Source organism: Biomphalaria glabrata, chromosome 7, assembly GCF_947242115.1.
Source record: "Biomphalaria glabrata chromosome 7, xgBioGlab47.1, whole genome shotgun sequence".
Classification (NCBI taxonomy): domain Eukaryota; kingdom Metazoa; phylum Mollusca; class Gastropoda; family Planorbidae; genus Biomphalaria; species Biomphalaria glabrata.
Genome location: NC_074717.1, coordinates 1,153,935 through 1,174,688, shown reverse-complemented (window position 1 = coordinate 1,174,688; position 20,754 = coordinate 1,153,935). Strand labels below are relative to the sequence as shown.

Here is a 20,754-nt window from a genome sequence, read left to right as displayed (position 1 = left end):
AGGCCCATTCTTCAACAGAATTCAAATCTGGGACTCCTGATTAGGAAGTCAAGCACTTTACCACTCAGCCAGCATGCCCATCTACTTTGTAGAGTAGGTGAAATAAGCATTAACATTTGCAGTGCAGACACAAAAGGTCAACTAAATACAATTGTGAAGTTAAATGCTGAAACAATAATTGATGTATACAATACATATTACATGTACTATTTCAAGGTACTTGGGGATATGAGTTGTCTCCTGTCCTGAGTAAAACCTCTTCTCTTTCAGCACTCCAACCCTGTCTGTTACTCTCATGGTGTTCCAGTACCACCTCATCTTGCTTGCCACTTGAACACCCTACTCTTGCAAGGGTGGCCACGGGTACTGGTTGCTCGCTACTGAGAAATGAGCAGGCATTGAGTGTAAAATTGACACTGAAGGGTATAGTCCAGCACCCCCTCCCCGGTGGAGCCCCAAGGCAACGGTTAGTAAGAGACTTCACAGGACCTCCAAAAAGCGGATAGCACTGGACACCAACTTGAGAGTTGGTCGGAATCTCCTGGGTCCTGCTGATTTGCTGGTCTACCTAATGGGAAAATTGGGCGGACTGGCACAGCCTTTGGGGGCTGTGTCGGGTGGCCCTTTTGCGCTCATGAGCTAGGCTCTATCTAGCCTGTCCTCCGACATCGTAGTAGAGAAGCATGTCAACCCAGTGACAGTTCTAATAATGGGGATATCAAGAAAGCTTCGTTAAACTACTCACATAGTGGGAAACTCTAGCCCTCAGGTCAGGTTACCTCAGGTTACTCTATCCTTTTCATAACTATAAATTTTTAAGCTTGCAAAAAAATTGTTAATTTGCTTTTGGAAAGCGAAATACTAACCAATAAAAACAGACACAAATGAATCAAATACTTACCAATAAGAACAGATACAAATGAATCAAGGGAATTCAAAAAATCAACTCTGACTCCATCTCCTTCCTGGCTGGAAAGCTGATCCCAACCATTTTCTAATTTCTTCAAGGCTGGTATAAAGACACTTGACAAAACACTCTCCACTGCCCTGAGCAGGCCACGCCCATTTGTTCCTTGACCATTGGTATCCAGCATAGTGAAGTTGACCTCCTAAAATATGCAAAGTTGTAAGGTTAATAATAGACTATTGGCTTTTTAAATATTTATTTATTTATTACAGTTTCTTAAGATACTGAAGTAAAAATGGATTCAAATAATTTTTTTAATAATTTGGTGGACAACAGACTTGAAATGTATGGTTTTTTTCTTTTGCATTAAGAGACAAAATGGATGTATGCAGATGTCTCTGTAGGCACCAAATTATTTTCTGTTAGAATATGTTTGTATGCTATACAAATATTTCTAAATAAAAAAGGGATGGGTGGGGGGGGGCAACTGGGATTTGAACTCAGGGCTCAAGCTTTCTTTGGCTTTTAAAGCCAACATGTTAACCACTCTTCACGTGGAAGATTGTATAGTTATCTACTGTTTCTATAGTCACGTCCTATTGTTTATGTTGTGATTAATTCAGCCTATACCACCACTTTAGTCAAGCACAATTTCTTTCCCTTGTTTGAGATATCAAACAATTAATTACCAATAATTAGGTAACTAATTTGTGTTGTCAGGTAAAAGAAATAATTGTGCAAAATTTCAGCTTGATCCCAGATGTGGGAGAATAACATGTACAAACTTATTACCAGACAGACAGACAGAGTGAGTTGATATAAGCTTTGTAAAATACTTGCAAAGACCTTCCTTCAGGGAACAGTGCCAGGAAAAAGAAAAAGAGGCAGACAGAAAAAAGCGATGGGAGGACAGCATTAAAGAATGGACGGGCCTGCCATTGAGAGAGGCTCTAAACAAGGCAAAAAAAAAAAGGGAGGAATGGAGAAAGACGGTCGAAGAATCTTGCTTGGTGCCCCAACGGTCCAACAGACTAAGGGATAGGTAAAGGTAAAGTTAAAAACCTTATTTAGAGAGCAGGCAACAACCCAGTTTTCTTTTCCCAAGTGAACTTTTCTTTATGAACATAAGACAATGTTGGAATGAACATGTTTGAAGTTTTTACTATGTGAGATCTGAGACACAGACATGTGAACTAGTTTCAAGTCCGTGTTGCATTGTTCATTTTTCAGTCATAACCCAGACGTGTAAACAAGCCAATAAAATTGTTACTTTTCACCTTTGTTATGTTGGCCTCTGTCACTGTTGTGTGGCTGGTGGAAGGCATTCTGGTGAACACAAGGCAAACCCCTTTCAGAGGCGTCTCCTTCCCGTCTGCAATGAAGAGCTTGGGTTTGTTTGACTTTAACACTTTGACTGCTGGGGGGCCCATGCGACTGGTGTCTGATGATAAAAGATAAAGAAATATGCTGACTTAATTATTTATAGTTGAGTCTTTTTCTAGTCATGATATTGTACCAAAAATCTATCACAAGTTATGGTATCACCCTTCAGATTTAAAGCCCATACTAGCCCAAACCTCTCACAGGATGGTGTGGAGTTGGGGTGTGCAGGGTTTCAAACTCAGGAGCATCCAGTTGACATCCAGGCAGTATATATATAGGCCAATCAACGCGGAGTGCTCGCTGTTGTCATGTTTGTATTCAATAATTAGAATACGCATTCAAGCATTCAAATGTCGCCTAACGATAGTACTAGCAGTAGAATAAAGAGGAGATATAAATTCTCAGATAAAATGAGCACTCAGTTGTCCTATCAGTGTTTCGGTGATGGGCGGACAGAAAATGAATTAAGCAACGTGTGTTGTTTGTGATTCGCGCGTGTTGGTTGCAAGCAAGGGCGGCACTGATTTAGAGCGTCATATTGCCAGCGAAAAACTCCGAAACGTAATAAGAACATTCGGTTTTTTTTTAAATCTACAATGACTGAATGAGTAGCAATGTGATTGGTCTATACCAGTGAGGCCCAACCTAATTCGACCTGCGGGCCAATTTGATTTCCGACACTCGTGACCGAAAAGGTGCAAAAAAAACAAATGAAATGGACCTGAAACTATTTGATTTGAAACCCGTGGATCTAGTATTTCATTAATCAAAAGGATATTTGAAATTTAACTTTTTTTTCATGCCTCAGAAAATGGCTGTTTTTCTCTACTTAAAATATGGGCTACACTGTATGTAGCTTTACAACCGACTCATTTTCATTGCCTACATCTCTAGACGTAGTTTAAGAATCTTTTATTCGCGGCTCAAACCAAAAATATCGTCATATTTGTTTTATAATACCGTCTTTATATTTCTTTGTTGTTTTTTAAACAGCCACACTTCCTTGATGACACAAATATGTTGGCAAAAGTAAAAATCCGTTCACATTCCCTGGTAGATTCTACATTCAGAGTCCCATTTTTAATTTTATAAACGCACAAAAGTTAAAGGCCATGGGTACCAATCCATTAGAGAACAATTGAGGGCCCTAACGTATATATATATATTTTTCAACCTTTTTAAAAACAAATTAGATGGGGGGGGGGTCTTTTTTACACTTTGTGCCGACGTTTTGGCGGGCCGTTTAGAACCACGTCGCGGGCCCGGATCTGGCCCGCGGGCCGTATTTTGGGCATCACTGGTCTATACAACAGAAACAAAATAGAGTCTCAGTCGAGATGGCTTAGCTCAGTGATGCACAAAGTACGGCGTGGTTCCATCCGGCCCGTCGAAACATCTGCTCAAAAAGTAGAAAATCCTCTCCCTTAAAAAAAAGTGAAAATGTATCTTTACCTTCGTTAGGGCCCTCACTTTTTCTCTGATGGATTGGTACCATGACCCAAAAACGAGTGAGCCTTTATGAGTTTATGAAATGGAACTCTGAATGTAGAATCTACCAGAAAAAATGACTGGATCTTTTTTTGTGGAACATAAGCCAACATATTTGTTTTGTAAAGAAAGTCTGACTTTTTCAGAAACAACAACATATACAGCGGCAATATAAAACAAATATGAAGGCCTTCTTGGTTTGAGCCGCGTCTAAAAGATGATTCAACTACGCCTAGAAATTAGGGGGGGGGGGGGGGTCGATGGGAATATTTACTAAAAAAGAGACAAGAAAATAAGTTGGTGATAAAGGTAGTTATAATGTTGTTCGATAGCAAACAAATTAATTAATTACCAATAATTAATTAACTAATTAAGGGGCTCGGTGGCTTAGTGGTTAAGCGCTTGGCTTCCAAACCTTGGGTCCTGGGTTCTAATATCAGTGAAGACTGGGATTTTGAATTTCGGGATATTTAGATATTTAGGGCGCCTCTGAGTCCACTCAACTCTAATGGGTACCTGACTTTTGTTGGCAAAAGTATAGGCGGTTGGTCGTTGTGATGGCCACATGATACCCAGTTCATTAACCGTTGGCCAAAGAAACAAATGACCTTATCATCATCTGCCCCATAGATCGCAAGGTCGGAAAGGGAGAAACTTAACTTTTTTTTTTACTTTAAAATGTCGCTCACATTTTAAGTAGAGAAATGAAGCCATTTTTAGGCGCGTAAAAATGATAGACTTTAAATATCTCATTAATTAATGTAAGCACTAGATCCAATAGTTTCATATAGTTTTAGGTGAATTTTGATTTCATTTTTTTTAATTTTTGTTGATGTGGCCCGCGACACGCGTTTCGAAAGTTAAAATGGCCCGCAGGTTGAATTAGGCTGAGCATCACTGGCTTAGCTTATTCAAGTTATTCCCAGCAACCGAGAGGCTGCTAGCCCCAACACTGAAGGCGTTCTTCCTGAGCCACTGACGATGATAACAAAAAAAATAATACTTTGTCAGAAGTTTGTTTATGCTTTTTGCATTCATTGATGTCGGTGTATCAGATCGAAATTGCAGCCATTGAATGGGAATAAACGTCTGCTCAGGTTGACAAAGAATTCTGCGAAACAGGAAAAGGGAAAGTCTTCTTTCATTGAAGGTGAAAAATGTGGGTCAAGTAGGCTTATGGGAAGACGAATGAAATGCATTTGTGAAACACTCAACCTACATACCAAAGATGCATTGAATAATCAGAAAAAAATGGATGGCACTCTTCCAGGAATTCCAGTGCTATCGCTGGATGTTTCAGAATGCATTACAAGACGCTACATTTGATGATCAATTGTCATGCACGGTTCTATCCGAAAGAAAAAGAATGTCACGATGTTTAATTGTTTCAGGAGCACTGCAATTTCAAATCATTTGCAGGGCAGAAAGATATTTTTGCGTATTCTACATACAAAATTACAAATATATTCCGTTGAAACTTTTTTTATTTCTTTTGTATTCCCTGGCATAAATCCAACATTGCGATAGAGTTCAGCTGAAAAATGTACAGAAGACAAAAAAAAAGAGAAATAAGCTATGCCTTGTTACAGTGAGAGGCATTCTTCTCGCAAAGTAAAATTTGAAAAAAAAATGACAAGCACAGAGTTCTATACGCGTATGTTAGTGCAAATGGTGAACAATTGTAAAAAGTCCTTCCTTCTGAGAAATATGATAAGTAGCCTGTAATAAAATCATACTCCAGCCTGTGAGTTACTTTTTGTTTAATTCAATAAGTACAAGTCCAGTTTTCAAAGCTTACTTCGCCTGGAGGGAATGGAATGGGTTGCCTGAGCCAGCCAGGAAAACTAATGACTTGGCAGAATTTAAGCCATTGGATAACATGCATGACTACATTAAACATGCATAACGCGTAGGACGTAATCATCTTTTTTTTTAAGTAACGTCTGTATTTTATAAGATAAGGTTTATTTTGTCCTCCTTTGTAAGTCTTTGTCCTCCTTTTTGTCCTACTTTGTAAGGATTTGTTCTTCTGCTTGTCCTCCTTTGAGTATGTATCTGTGTGGCAGTGGCCTACTTAACCTTGTTGTTCGTATTAATACGATACTTAAACTTAAAAAGTAGAGAGCTCACTTATGTGAATCGAACTTCAAATATCATTATCGCCATTTTGTTAGTACCGTATTCCATTTCATAAGAAATTTATAGTTTCAAAAAATCGATTCGCCTTATTAACAACTTCCTGGACATTGTCGAAGCAATGATAACAAAGGATAATGCAGTACGAACTCTCCAAGTCTTTCTTACAAGGAACAGTACCAGGCATAAGAAACTAAGAAGGGATAACATCGGGGAATGGACGGTTAGTTTCGAAAAATCGATTCGCCTTATTAACGACTTCCTGGACATTGTCAAAACAACGGTAACAAAGGATAATGCAGTACGAACTCTTCAAGTCCTTCTTACAAGGAACAGTACCAGGCATAATGTTAGGCCTATATACTGGATGACACATTAAAACTAACTACAGACAGGTATTGAAGGTGGGAGGCTGATTGCTGATCACCTACGATGCACTTCACCTAGGGCCTCCAACTATCTAAGGCCGGCCCTTACGGTATTCTCACGTGTAAATGGAATGCTCACTTTTAGGTGGTAGGCCCCCCTACGCCCACTTAGATGATATGGCCACTTATTAACAGTATGCCTACTTGTTGGTTGTATGCCCACTTCTGGGGGTAGGCTATGCCCTCTTGTAGATATTAGTAAACCTGGTTTGTAAAAAAATATAGATGATATGCCCACATGTAGGTGGCAATTATGGACAACTCGCGACTGGCACAAGTAAAAATTGGTCCCCCCACCTCCGTTACATAGATGTAATAAAACGTGACCTCAAATCAGTGAACATCAATACTTACAATTGGGAAGACATAGCTCTAGACCGCAACAGGTGGAGAGAGACAGTGACCAAGAAAGCTATGGACAGTGAAAGTACATGGGTCTCAGCTCAGGAAGAAAAACGTACAATCCGATAAAAACGGCCAGCTCCTCTACCACCGAAGCAAAAGCCACCTTAATCTGTGGACGGGAGTGTCTCTCCACAATAGGGCTCCACAGCCACAAGAGGACGTGTGCTCTGAGATGAACCATAACCGTTCTACGACTGAAGGAGGCCAATGAAGGCGGTGTGCCTACTGGTAAGTGATATTATAACTTATAAGCGGTATGCCCATTAAAAGCAGAATGCCCGTTAAAAGCAGAATTCTTCTTCTTCTTAATCCTGTGCACTCCCAGGGGAGCATAGGGCCGCAAAGCAGAACTCTATTTTATATGAAATTTATAGTTTCGAAAAAAAACTAACTCTGTCTTTTTTTTCCCCTCAAGGACAACATTAGAAGCCTTTATTTGCCAGTTCAATTCTATCAATGTCATTAAAAATCAATCACACAGTCATATATTTTTTTATCGCTTAACAGGCCAGAGCCTTTTTCATTCAAAACGAATGTCGGGTGCTATTAAGTTCGAACAAGGGCCGCAACTTACGCCAGACCGTGTCGCGCGGCAACCTATTCAGTAAGAATCATTACATTAATGCCCCTGTCAGTGGGACTCGGGAGTCTCGGTAATAGGTAAATGACGAAGTCGTTGATATAATCAATCTGTTCTCCTTTCTTTAAACTTTTCTCTCTGGAGAGTGTTAAGTCTAACCTATATTTTAATAATGGTTAATGAAAGATCAAGTGTTAGATAAAGACTTGACTAAACTTCCGTGTATAAGAACATTACTTCAGGGCATGTTATTCTTAGATGTTAATAGAAATTCCGAGCACCACAAAAATAACCCAAATTGTTTAATACAAATGGTAAGTGGACTGGTAAGCTTAAAATGCCACAGAAAGGAATTCAGTACCCAATGTTATAAATTACAGACGGTGATCTTGAGAATATGCACCCTTTGTTTGGGATCCCTTATTTCAAGAAAACATAAAGAAAGCAGATGTGACATTTGAGGTTTATAACCAATGTGTTTTGACTAGATTAACATCATTACTAAAATCAATAAAGTTTAGGAGGTTAGGGTCAGCAGACTAAAATAGCAATAATACATAAAACTCTGTACCATATATATATAATAATAATAAAGGCAATAACTACGATTCCGAAGATTAAGAATGAGCGCAGTGATTCACGTGACTAAGCAAACCCAGCTGTGACCTGGATATTTTTCCGCATCTCGTGCAGACAAAGCCGTTGTCCGCGGCGGTCTATGTAAGTTTTTATTTCCGTCTTCTGCACACGTCTTCAATACGGAACTTCCTTTGGGTATCAAATGTGTGTCCTGCAGCCTTTGTGAGAGCTCTTCAACTGCTTTCTGCTGACATATACTTAAATTTCCTTGATGCCATTGAGGGCGAAATGGCGCCTGAGTTGGTCTTTATAGCGCTTACGGGGGGCTATTCGGTTACGCTGTCCTCCTTTAAGCTCGCCAAAGAGAATCCTATTTGGCATGCGGTCGTATCCCATGTGCAGCTGGCGAATTGTAATTCCGGCCTCCAGCAGAACATGGTTATTTCTAATGTAGTCTACTGGTCCACAAATGAGATTGGACCAAAAGCTCTGAGCATGCTATAAGCATGAAAGTAGCGCTATATCAAAGCTATAATAATAATAAAAAAAATCGTCAATCGACCCCCAAGGCTACACTTAGTCCATTTAGAAATGTGGGTGCACTGATCACATTCAGAAATGTGGCTACACTCAGTCCATTTAGAAATGTGGGTACACTGATCACATTCAGAAATGTGACTGCACTTAGCTTATTCAGAAGTATGGCTACCATTTCAAAACTATGACAAATTGACAGATAGTTGGTCAAATATTTGAATTCAATTGGAGAATTGCCACCAGAAGTCTTTGTCAACCCAGTTCTATAAACTTGATACCTTCACAGTCCATCAGTCATAGTAACACTCACATCCCCTGTTTTAGCAATCAATATCTTATCTTATCTTATCAATGACAGACATTTCTTTAAAAAAAAGAAAATAATTATAACCAATGCATATCCATATATATTAAAGGCAACCATTTGAAACCTTGCTATCTCTTGGGGCATGTGATGTAAAATTCTTCTATTGCAATGGTCGATAAAAAGATAAAATAAGATAGATAAGATAATTTGTATTGATCCAATCAAATAGAAATTCAGTTTGACTACAATTGACCAACTCAGCGTAACTACTGTAGCAATAGCATTATAGATGCAAATACGAACAGCATTCACACACGAAACACATACACACACATAACCAGCGCTTTATGAATTTGACTTCTATGTACTTCTCGATGATGACAGATGATCTTGTAACACTCTGACCGACAGTGGGATGAAGGAGTTTTTAAATCTTTCTGTTTTAGTTCTAATGGAAAGGAGACGACCACTTCATTCAGATCTTATGGTGGTTTAATGGGTGAAGGTTGTCTTTAAGAAACATGAGTGTTTTGGAAAGGCATCTTTCATGGAAAAGCACTTCAAGAGATGGTAGCTGTGTTCGAGTGATATACGATGCTTTTTTAATTAGTCTATTTAGTCTAAGCCTTTGTGCAAGTAAAGTATTACCATACCAGCAGGTGATGGCAAAGTTAATTAGACTGCTGATGGTTTCTGTATAAAAAAGTTTAATTATTGTTTTGTCGATGTTGAACTTTCTTAGCTTTCTAAGATAGAAAAGAAGGTGGTGAATTTTAGTGTAAAGGTTTTGACAGTGTTCACACCATTTCAGTTTGTTGTTGATGGTTGTTCCAAGATATTTATATTCTTGCACTTGTTCTACGGTTTGGATATTTATCTGAATTTCTGCAAGATGACCTACATGTTTCCTAAAATCTATTATCATTTCTTTAGTTTTCTGAACATTTAAAATTAGAAAGTTTTCTATACACCATTTGGTAAAAAGTGTTAATTGTTAAATGGTACATATTTTCGTCACCTGCAATAAGGCCAAAGATTGCTGTGTCGTCAGCAAATTTTATGATGGGATTGTCAGCTGATAGGCTCTGAATGTCATTTGTGTATATGGTATACAATACTGGTGACAGGACGCACCCCTGCGGCGCTCCAGTGCTAAGCTCTCTCGTGCCTGACACATGCCCGTTCACTTTTACATATTGTGGGCATTTGATAAGTATTTGTACAATCCAAGCTTGTATGTTTTTGCTAACGTTCAGTTCAGAAAGTTTTTATTTCATGGATGGTTTGGATGGTGTTGAATGCGGATGAAAAATCTTCGAATAATACTCTGGCGTAGTGTCTCTGAGTATCAAGATGATGGTATAGACAATTCAGCATGAATAGTATTGCATCTTCTGTACTTCTTGACGGTTTGTAATTGAACTGGCGTGGGTCAAGACGTGTTTCGACTTCTTTCAGTAGATGTTTTAAAATCATTTTCTCCAGGCACTTCATTGGAATTGATGTCACTGCTACTGGACGTAGGTCGTTGTTGGAAGCAATGATTTTCTTTTTGGGTACTGGAATTATTTCAGACGTCTTCCAAATGGAAGCTATTTTGTGCGTTTGCCAGGCCTTGTTGAAGATAGCACAAAAGATATAAGCCAGTTGTTCCGCACATAGCTTTACAAGTTTTCCACTTAATTTGTTGGGTCCCGAGGCTTTGGCGGTGTTTACTTGTTTAAATATTTTAGTCCCTTCTTGTTTATTAAACAGTTCTTGAGATAAGATTGCTGTTCTCAAATGATGCCAATAAATTATGGTGGTCTTTATCAAAGTTGTGGCAGTCAAATCGGCTGTAGAAATCATTTAATTATCATTGACAAATTTGTTATTGTCAGCGACGCACATTGGTTCGCGCTTAGGTACGTAACCAGTAATTTGTTTCAAGCCACTCCAACAAGCTTTAGAGTTATTTTTCTTGAAAGAGCTTTCAATTTTTTCCTTGAATCTCTCTTTTCCTTCAAATAATTTCTTCTTAAGGGCTTTTTTTTTGGCTGAGATGAATTCAGAAGAACTGCTCTGGAACATTCTTTTCTTGTATAGAATCGCTTCCTTTATTTCTTTGGTCATCCAGGGTCTATTATTACTGAATGTTTTAATTTTCATCTTTGGTACAATCATGTTTTCACAGAACTGGATGTACGAATTAACAGTTGTGTTAAGTTCATCTGTCTGGGCAGTTGTTTACAAACATGTCCCAATCTGTTTGCTACAGACAACTTTGTGGCTGTAAAACAGCGTCGTCAGACCATGACTGGATGGACTGTACTTCGGGTTTTGTTGCTTTTAAAACCGGTTTGTACGTGGGTGTAAAATAGATCATTGTGTGGTCCCACTCTCCGAGGGGAAATGACGATCGAGATGTGTAGGTCATTTTTATGTTGCAATAACACATGTCCAATGTTTTATCGTGCCTTGTAGGACAATTAACATATTGACTATATGTTGGCAAGTGTTGAGCTAACGAAAGATGATTGAAATCTCCCATAAGTAGTCGGGCAGCGTCAGAACTATATGACACACAGCAATATATAATGTCTAGTATATGTTTTGCTGCTTTCTCTGTGTTGGCTGTGGGTTTTATATACTCAAGTATGACGTAAAATTGTGTAAACTCTCTCGGCAGGTAGTATAGCCTGAGACTGTTACATAGTAGTTCAATATCGGTCGTGCACACTTTAGTTGAAATATCAAACTTTATATTAACTTCAAAACATTGACCCGTGCTTTCATTGTAAGGAACTGCTTTCATCAGGTTTATTGTAATGTGGTGACCGTGCGTTGGTGGTGACGTTTGGGTCCCATTATTTCTTTTGTTTTCTTTCCCTCTATGTTAATTAAACATTTGATAGTATTGAGCCTGACTGGATGGACTGTACTTCGGGTTTTGTTGTTTTTAAAACCGGTTTGTACGTGGGTGTAAGATAGATCATTGTGTGGTCCGACTCTCCGAGGGGGAAATAACGATCGAGATGTGTAGGCCATTTTTATGTCGCTATAACACATGTCCAAGGTTTTATCGTGCCTTGTGGGACAATCAACATATTGACTATATGTTGGCAAGAGAATGTCATGTGACCAGCACAACCGACAGACTACCTGCACTTCCCCACTAAATGCCCGGGTACCCATCAGAGCTGGGTACAATCAGGGCCATCCTAAAAAATCCAGAAATTCAAAATCCCAGTCTACATCAGGATTCAAACTCAAGACGCCTCGGTTCAGAGGCGTTTTGCTTTTCAATTTAACTACCACCCCTTATATATCAATGTAATTAAAAACCCCAATTAGCACTTTCTTTCTAGATTACCCCTTCCCCTTTTGTAACTTTAAAATTATTTTTTCCCCAACGCAGAACACATACAAAAGCATACATTTGTCTTTAATAAAAATAGAAATTAGGAAATTTTATATCCATGCAATGAAGCGTATGTGAACTTGCACAACCGAAAACGAGATTATTGATAAGAAGCTAAAAGGTGCTTAACAGTAGAGGTAAGAAGAGGGGCGATAATGTCCGTATTGATTTGTTCCTTAATTACGACTGATCACTCTTTGACTTGACAGGTTAAAAGCTTTCCTTCTTGTATTATTCCCTTAACTGTTCAGACTTTGAAACCTTTATTTAATAACATTTTAAAACGTTTATTTTTTTTAAAACAATATTTCTTCAAGTCTTTGTATTCACAAAATGTAAGAATTAATAAGCATATTGGCACCAGAATATAACTTTGATTTGGGACCAGAATATAACTTTGATTTGGGACCAGAATATAACTTTGATTTGGGACCAGAATATAACTCTGATTTGAGACCAGAATATAACTTTGATTTGGCGCCAGAATATAACTTTGATTTGGCACCAGAATATAACTTTGATTTGGTGCCAGAATATAACTTTGATTTGGTGCCAGAATATATAAATGATTTTACACCAGAATATAACTTTGATTTGGCACCAGAATATAACTTTCATTTGGTGCCAGAATATAACTTTGATTTGGTGCCAGAATATAACTAACTTTGATTTGGCACCTGAATATAACTTTGATTTGGCACCTGAATATAACTTTTAAATGGCACCTGAATATAACTTTTAAATGGCACCTGAATATAACTTTGATTTGGCACCAGAATATACCTTTGATTTGGCACCAGAATATAACTTTGATTTGGCACCAGAATATAACTTTGATTTGGCACCAGACTATAACTTTGATTTGGCACCTGAATATCACTTTGATTTGGCACCTGAATATAACTTTGATTCAGCACCAGAATATAACTTTAATTTGGGACCAAAATATAACTTTGATTTAAGAATTCTCCAAGAAATCCAGACAAGAATCTTGCTTAAAATTGACAAGAGTCTAAAGAATTTTTATTTGGTTGGGTCTGTAATTAAAACCTTGATCTGTAAGTCTCTAGATATTGAAATGGTTTACAAAAAAAAAACTTGGTAGGTAACAGTTATTTTTTATTAGAACCAAAAATATTGAGATCAGCGCCTTTTTTTTTTTAAATTAATTTGATCATATGTGGAAAGTTTGAATAAATATATATGGAACTTTCTATAAAAGTGCTTCATTGTTTGGTAAAAGTTATCTTAAATTTTCTTTATTCATTTGAGATAAAAAGAAAAAAGGAAACCAGGTATATATGTCATAAAAATAAAGTGTACAGGACAAGCAACTGGAACTGGAACCCACTGAGTCTCTTTATTACCCTGGACTCCATTACTCAATCTTACATTGATTTCTTTAATTTCATTATTGCCGCTACAAAAGAAGTACTTAATACATAGGCCAAATATCTTTTCAACTTTGTAACACTTTCTGGTTTACATCATCTTGAATAAATTTATGAGTATGGTTTCAACATTGTCTATGTAGACCAACATTCAACATTCTTAATGACTTAGTGTTTTATCATCTCTTTTCTTTTACTTTCTATTTTGTTATCAGTTCAAATGTATTATGAAACAAAAGTAAAGAAGGTTCAACAAACAGCAGCACAACACATTTGCCTGATCAGCATTATTTATTATCAACCATGTTGTTTTACAAGTCTTAAATGTTCCTTCTGAATTGACGATTAACATATCCTAGAACCAAACTCCGGCAGGAAAGCAGAGTTCAGCAAGAGGTCAGGTTCAAGCTAAGGACCATCAAAATAAGTCCAGAGCACATACCACAAAACCAGACAGTTATCTATATTTGATAACACACATCTTGGACACATGCAAGACATTGAAAAATAACAGGCAAAATGTAAAAAATCCTTTTTTAAAAAATAACAAAGTTTATCTATAGGGGAAGAACTCTGTTCTTAAAACTATATCAATAATGTACAATTTATTTCCCTTATTTGATATCACACAAAATAAAAAATTACAAATAATTAATTGACTAATTTGGTTGTTTTTTTTTCCATTAATTCATGTTTTGTTAGTTACAATAAACAATTGTGTAAAGTATCAACTTGATCGGAGAATGTGTGAGGGAGAAAGAGTGTTAACAATTATTTAAAGGGACTGAACCCAACAAATTCAGCCATATAAGTGAATACTAAAGTTTCCCTTGTTTGTTTAAAAAAAAAAAGTTAATTATCATTAACTAATTGACTAATTTGTTAATTTTTTAAATTGATTCATGCCTTGTCTATGCCAATGAATAATTGTGCTTAGTTTCAACTTGATCCGAAAAGGGGTGTGGGAGAAATAACACGTACACAATTTTTACCAGATAGACAGAGTGAGTTGATATAGGCTTTGTAAAAACTTACCAGGCTCTTTATCTGTCTCTGGTTCTTGGTAGTAGAACAGGAGACGATTACAACCATTAACACCTAAAAACTTCTCCATAGTTTCAATCTGGAAGTAATGCAAAATGTATATTAAAGTTTTTTTCATAATGGTTTGGCTTTTAATATCTAGATAAATATTAATGCAAATATAGTATATCATTAACCTGATTTCCCTCCAAAATGGCATCTTCCACTTCTGATCTGTCCAATCCCAAGCTGTCTGCCACTGTTTGTAGGACATAGTAGTGTCTTTCATCCAACTGTGCTCTCTTGGCTTCTCTTTCTTCCTTCAACTTTTGCTGTTGATGAATAGAATAACAATGGAACTAAGATGCCACAGAAAGAGCCTAGGTATCACTAACAAAGACTGCATCAAAAATGAAAAGATTAGAAATAGGATTAACACAGCTGTTGAGCCCCAAGATGACATGCTAACTACAGTCAAAAAAATGCAAACTTAAACTTTATGGCAATATGTTTTTGTTTGTTTTACATGTTTTGGATGTTCCTTCACAGTTTACTTTCTAGTCCAAACCTCCCACAAAATGACAGGGGAAGGCAGTGGACAGGGTTTGATCCCGAGACTATTGAGACAACCCAACAACAGTCCAGTGTGAATACCAGGCGAGCAGGCAGCCATACACATCACAACATCCTGAGGGCTTGCAAAGACTTTCCTTCAGGGAAAAATACCAGGAAAAAGAAGAAGAGGCAAACAGAGAAAGCGATTGGAAGACAACATAAAAAAAATGGACAGGCCCGTCGTTGAATGAAATTGTAGCAAAGGCAAAAGACTGAGAGGAATGGAGGAACAGATCCTGTGTGGTACCCCAACGGTTCAACAGACTAAGAGATAAGTGAAGGAGAATAGATTTTGAGAATTAGTTCAAGAATCTTTTTTAAGCATTCTTCTCCACCCCCGTCCCCAACACAAAGTTGTGGCAGGTCTCAACTAATACACTGAGATAAGGCATAAGATTAACAACAGTTCTAATCTCTTTCATAACAAAACTTGAGTTGGCAGTAATCCAGAAAATTACACCAGGATTTAAAAAAAAAAAAGATAAGGATTCAACAATAACTATAATTTCTAAAAATAAACCCAAGAATGAAAGAAACAAAATAAAGTAGGGAACATTTTTTTTGAAACCAAGTATCACTTCCATAGTGACGGAAATAAGGAACAGATTAGGTTGGGCAGGTCACCTCCAAAGAATGCCAGAGGAGCAAGATTGTTTTCCGGCAAAAGACAAAATGCAGGCGCCCCAAAAGTGGACCACAAGTACTGTGACTTGATGACATAGGGGCAGATTTATAAAAATCAGGGTCTGGAGACGTAAAGCCTAGGTCAGAATGAAGAGATGCGCTGAAGCAGGCCAGGGCCCTCCATGGGCTGTAGCGCCATTGGGATGGATGATCAGCAGAGCTCACCAGACACCCAGTCCACCCCCCACACACACTACATATATATATATATATATATATATACAATAGAACCTTGGTTTACTTACACTAATTTTTGTTTACATACAAATTAGTTTCTGTCCCAAAAAAAGTCAAATAAAATATTGCCCTTGTTCAATACCAAAATTTGGTTTGCGAACATCTTTTAATCTTTCAATGATAACATAATATCCTACTACCAAACAGTCCTCCATAGAAAAAAGAAACAAAAAAACTCTGAACAGAAATAGGAAATCACTCCAAACTGTCAGCTGCCTGATTTTATTATGAAGGGGGTTTCCCCCTCAAAACAGTTACTCCAACCATTCCTCTCCAGACCTCCATTGACTCAAGCCAATTGCAGTCAACAGGATGACATATTTATGTTTAAATTATTCACATTATTACATTATTGTCTCTTTATTAGTAGTTCTTAAATTTATTTACTTATTTTAAGCATTTGGAATGATATGATACATAATTTCATTAATGTGAATAAGGGAAAATTAGGGACTGGGAACAGATCATTTCTATTTCTTTTGTAGACATGGGAATCAGATTAACAGAAATTACTTGTAGATATATGCATCATAACATATATATATCTTTTTTAAAAAGCCTAGTACAACAGACGTAATGTAATAAATGTATATTTTATTTTTATCAGTAATGAAACCACAATAGTCTAAGCACCTATTCAAATTTTGGTTTAAATCATGTATTATAATTTGTGGAATATATTATTTCAGTGTTTTATTTTAGTTACAATAAACATGCACTACATATGTCCCTGCAGACCAAGTAAAAGGGTTACATATATGCGTGTTTATTGTATTTTCTATACAGTCGTTCACCCTTGCAGCAGTAAATGTTTGTTTTTAATTTAATAATAAGGAAAAAAAACAACTCTTTATCAAATATTTCCCTTTTATACTGTGAGCCATTCCTTTGGAAACAAAATAGGTGGATTCCTTCAAAACAATTTCTTATTTATACAAAGCTTATATCAATTCACTCCATCAGTCTGCCTGTATGGAACAAATTTTTAACACGTTATTTCTCCCACTTCCCATTCTTGTTCAAACTAAAACTTTGCAAAATTATTCATTGTCCCTAACAAAACATGAATCAATAAAAAAAATTAACCATTGATTAATTAATTAATAAATGGAAATCAGTTAATTTTGTTTGATATAGTTGGGAGAAATTAATCTGACAGTATTGAGAGATGTGGCTGTAAATATGTGATTTGTTATCTTATATATGCTTGGTTTTTCAAAAACATCTTTTTTTTTATTTTGCTTTTTACTTTCTATGCTTTAGGTGTTCCTACAATGATCAGGATTATTTAGTCGTACCTTACATCTAACATTGAATATCTGCTAACTGAAAGATAAACCTAGATCCACACCTCATCAGTATTACTCACCATGCCCCCAGCACATCTATGATAAAATTAAAATTAAATGACTAAATTGGTCATTGTTTATTAATCTAGATGTGCAAACACTAGATTATTAGAAGAATCTAGATAGATCAAAATTTCCATTTTCAATGAAAATATAAATGACGAACAAAAGATCTTAAAGATACACATAATTTGGTATATGATCTAGAGATCTAGACATACTTTCACTGACACATAGATCTAGATCTAGTTAAGTGCCATAAACTGCTTGGCTTTCGATCAAGGTGGCTCAAGCTTGAATCCATATAGGCCTACTTTAGCAGAGTTGTGTTTGCTGATCTTGAATGCCTAATGGCAGCAAAGAAATGTTCTCTGCTAGCTATATACCCATTTCCCCCAGAGCTTCAAAAAAGATTGGACCATATTGCACTGACCAAGTTATAGCATAATGCCTAATTGCACTGACCAAGTTATAGCATAAGTATAAGATAAGATAAGGGATGTGATATACAAAAGATATTCAAGCCAAAAGATCCAAGTCTAGATTTATTTAGTGTATTATATATTTGACATTATCTAGAATTAGATTTAAGATTAAAGTCTAATAAAGTTTAAAGGGTAGATATTCCAGCTAGTAAATAAAGCATTTAGTGATTTTTGCTTAAGCTGAGTGAATGCATTTTTTTTTATTAAATAATATTTTTTTATATTTAAATTTAGATCTAGTAGGCCTATATTCTAGTCTATTCTTAGACAAGTCTCAAAATAGTATAACTGTGCTAACTTTGAGTGGAGACTTAAATTAGATTTAAATAACTTTGATAGTACCAAATAGTGAGTGGCTTTTTTGCTTCTACACAGTGGTAAGTGTAAGAGTGTTTGTTAGACTCTTACTCTTATTAATTTAAACTTTAAAACTCTAGATAAAATATAGATCTAGAATAGAATCCAGATCTAGATTAATCTAGAATCTAGATCCAGATTAATCTAGAAATAATGATATTAACTATACAGTGGCGACAGTGCCTATATTAGTAAATTTTAGTATATACTAATATACTATATACAGTATCTACGACTTTAATATTTCAACTTCAAGTACTTTAATAAGTATTCAAATTCATGAAAAAAAATCATTTTAATTTAAGAATATTGGATCTAGATATAGATCCTAATCCTATATTATATATATCTATCATCTTCATCTTGCCTGGCTTATCATTAAGATTATGATTATGGCACTTATTGTGACTTATGCCAACTCATGCGCTAAGAATTATTTTGGTTAAAAAAAAGTTTGGATCTGTATTGATTTAAAATTAGACTGGACTAAATCTAAAGAAAGATCTAAACTAGATCTAGACTAGAATCTACATAGTAAAATAGAGTATTTGCCCTAAACGAGAACGTACCTGTTTTTCTTTTATGTTTTCACCAGGCGCCAAGGCCGCTAAACGAGATTTACTTTTATCAGCACTTTTCTGACGATCTTTTCCACTATTCTGAGGTTCTGCGGACATTTTCACAATGTATCTAAATCTAGCTTTTAATGCTTCAAAACAGCATATAACATCAGTTTTATAATATTTAAAAAATATAAAAAGTTTAACACACAGTTTCCATTTCTTTAATCCAAGATAGATACGAGTGCTAATCGGGAAGCCATATTGGAATGTTTACAGGTTTCTATGTTACCCTAAGAGCCGCCCTGCCTGATTTACATATCTAAGCGGTGTTAAGGTATCTTTATTCACTGGAGAAAGTCTCATTCTACTTTTAGCACCATGAAACATTTCCGCCCCTCACTTTTTTTTTTTTTTTTGTTGTGTGTTCTCTGTTGGCAACGAGTGCACACACAGATCAATAGCTGATTTGACAAAATAGGAAACACATAGTTTAAAATAGTACTTTGAGCGAGGTGGTACTTTGTGAAAGAAAAATCAATGTTTTATTTTTTCAGTTGGTGTGATTTAAAAAATCTCATGTAAACAGAGACGGACAAAGCACCGGCCGTGAAAGGACTAGCAGTGCATTGAAAATCACGCATCCAACTCTCAATGGTCGAGTTGCCATTTTTTTTCCCCAAACAAAAACCAAATGAATAGCAATACCTACAAAATAAATATGTTTTCTTTTGTTGGATATGTTGTATATTGTTGATGTTTTTAAACTGAAAAATCGTTTTTTTTTTTATTAAGGCCATGATTGCTTGATTCATTATTACTTCTCCAACTTGCCGTGGACGAAAAAAAAAAAGGAAAAAGTGACCAATTTCCGTGTGACTATGACAACTAAGCGATAAAATATAAAAAAAAAAAAGGGTGGGGGATGAGAAAGAACAGTAAAATAGAGCTCACCAGGCCAGAAGTGAGTGAGTTTGGGAGGGCGATTTTTAAAAAGGGGGGCCCTCCAATTAAACGTAACATATTCTAGAATACACTGGCCAAAAATAAAAAGGAGGTGGTGTTGAATTGCTGGCAGTTTTATAGAAAGTGTAAAAGAATAAAGGTTGGGGGGGGGGGTCAAAGTATTATGTGCAGGATATATAAGAAAAAAGGGCCCATACCAAAAAATATCACAGAGCCTATAAAATATTAAGAATAAGAACTGAAAAGCAGAATAGTCATGTAGTTTAAATAAGAAGAGGCCCTATTTGTTATACGGAGGAGAGTTGTTGTTGTTGTTGTTTTGGGGGGCGGGGGGGGGGAGGAGTGAATTTACCGGCTGGTCTTATTCAACGTGATAAATACTTGAATTAGCTGGACAAAAGGAATTATGGGGGGAAGCGTTTAACTTTAAAGCAGTCTATTGTTATGAGGGTCCATTATAAATAAATAAGGCTTGTCTTTGAGTCCGAATATTAGTGAGGAGTGCAGTATTTCTCCTGGCGGTCCCAGCTGTGACTTACTTATTTTGCCACATCCAATGCAAGCATAACCATTGTCCACAGGTGGTTGATTTAGATTTTCTTTTCGCCGTCTGCGTTTGTCCTCGGCAACGGAGTTTCCTTTTGGTCTCAAATGTGTATCTCGCGGCCTTCGTGAGTGACCTCTCGCTGTCTCGTTCTGAGGCCGCATGCAACCAGGTGCTCTCTTCTATGTCAGCCAAGGAAAGTTGACGCCTAAGCTGGTCTTTGAAGCGTTTCTGTGGGGCGCCTCTGGTACGTCGACCACCTTTTAGCTCACCAAAAAAGACTGCCTTTGACATACGTTCGTCTCCCATACGAGATACGTGCCCTATCCAGCGTACCTGTCGGACCATAAGAAGTTCATCTATACTGTCCATACCGGCGTTCGCAAGGACATC

At 36.7% G+C, this 20,754-nt stretch overlaps 1 protein-coding gene across 2 annotated transcripts in view; it reads right to left on the bottom strand.

Moving 5' to 3' along the window:
• The window catches only part of LOC106050283 (dynein axonemal heavy chain 5-like), a 93,985-nt gene extending 74,813 nt beyond the window's left edge, over positions 1-19,172 (bottom strand). The window contains exons 1-5 of one of the 2 annotated variants that reach the window (XM_056036390.1): positions 18,861-19,172; positions 14,762-14,896; positions 14,577-14,664; positions 2,185-2,348; positions 902-1,109 (exon numbers count right to left, since the gene is read on the bottom strand). In XM_056036390.1, coding sequence (XP_055892365.1) covers positions 902-1,109; positions 2,185-2,348; positions 14,577-14,664; positions 14,762-14,896; positions 18,861-18,968 — 703 coding nt within the window. In that variant the 5' untranslated portion in view covers positions 18,969-19,172. The remainder of the gene's footprint in view (positions 1-901; positions 1,110-2,184; positions 2,349-14,576; positions 14,665-14,761; positions 14,897-18,860) is intronic. The other variant, XM_056036389.1, reaches the window with a different exon arrangement.
• Between the last annotated feature and the right edge of the window lie 1,582 nt (positions 19,173-20,754).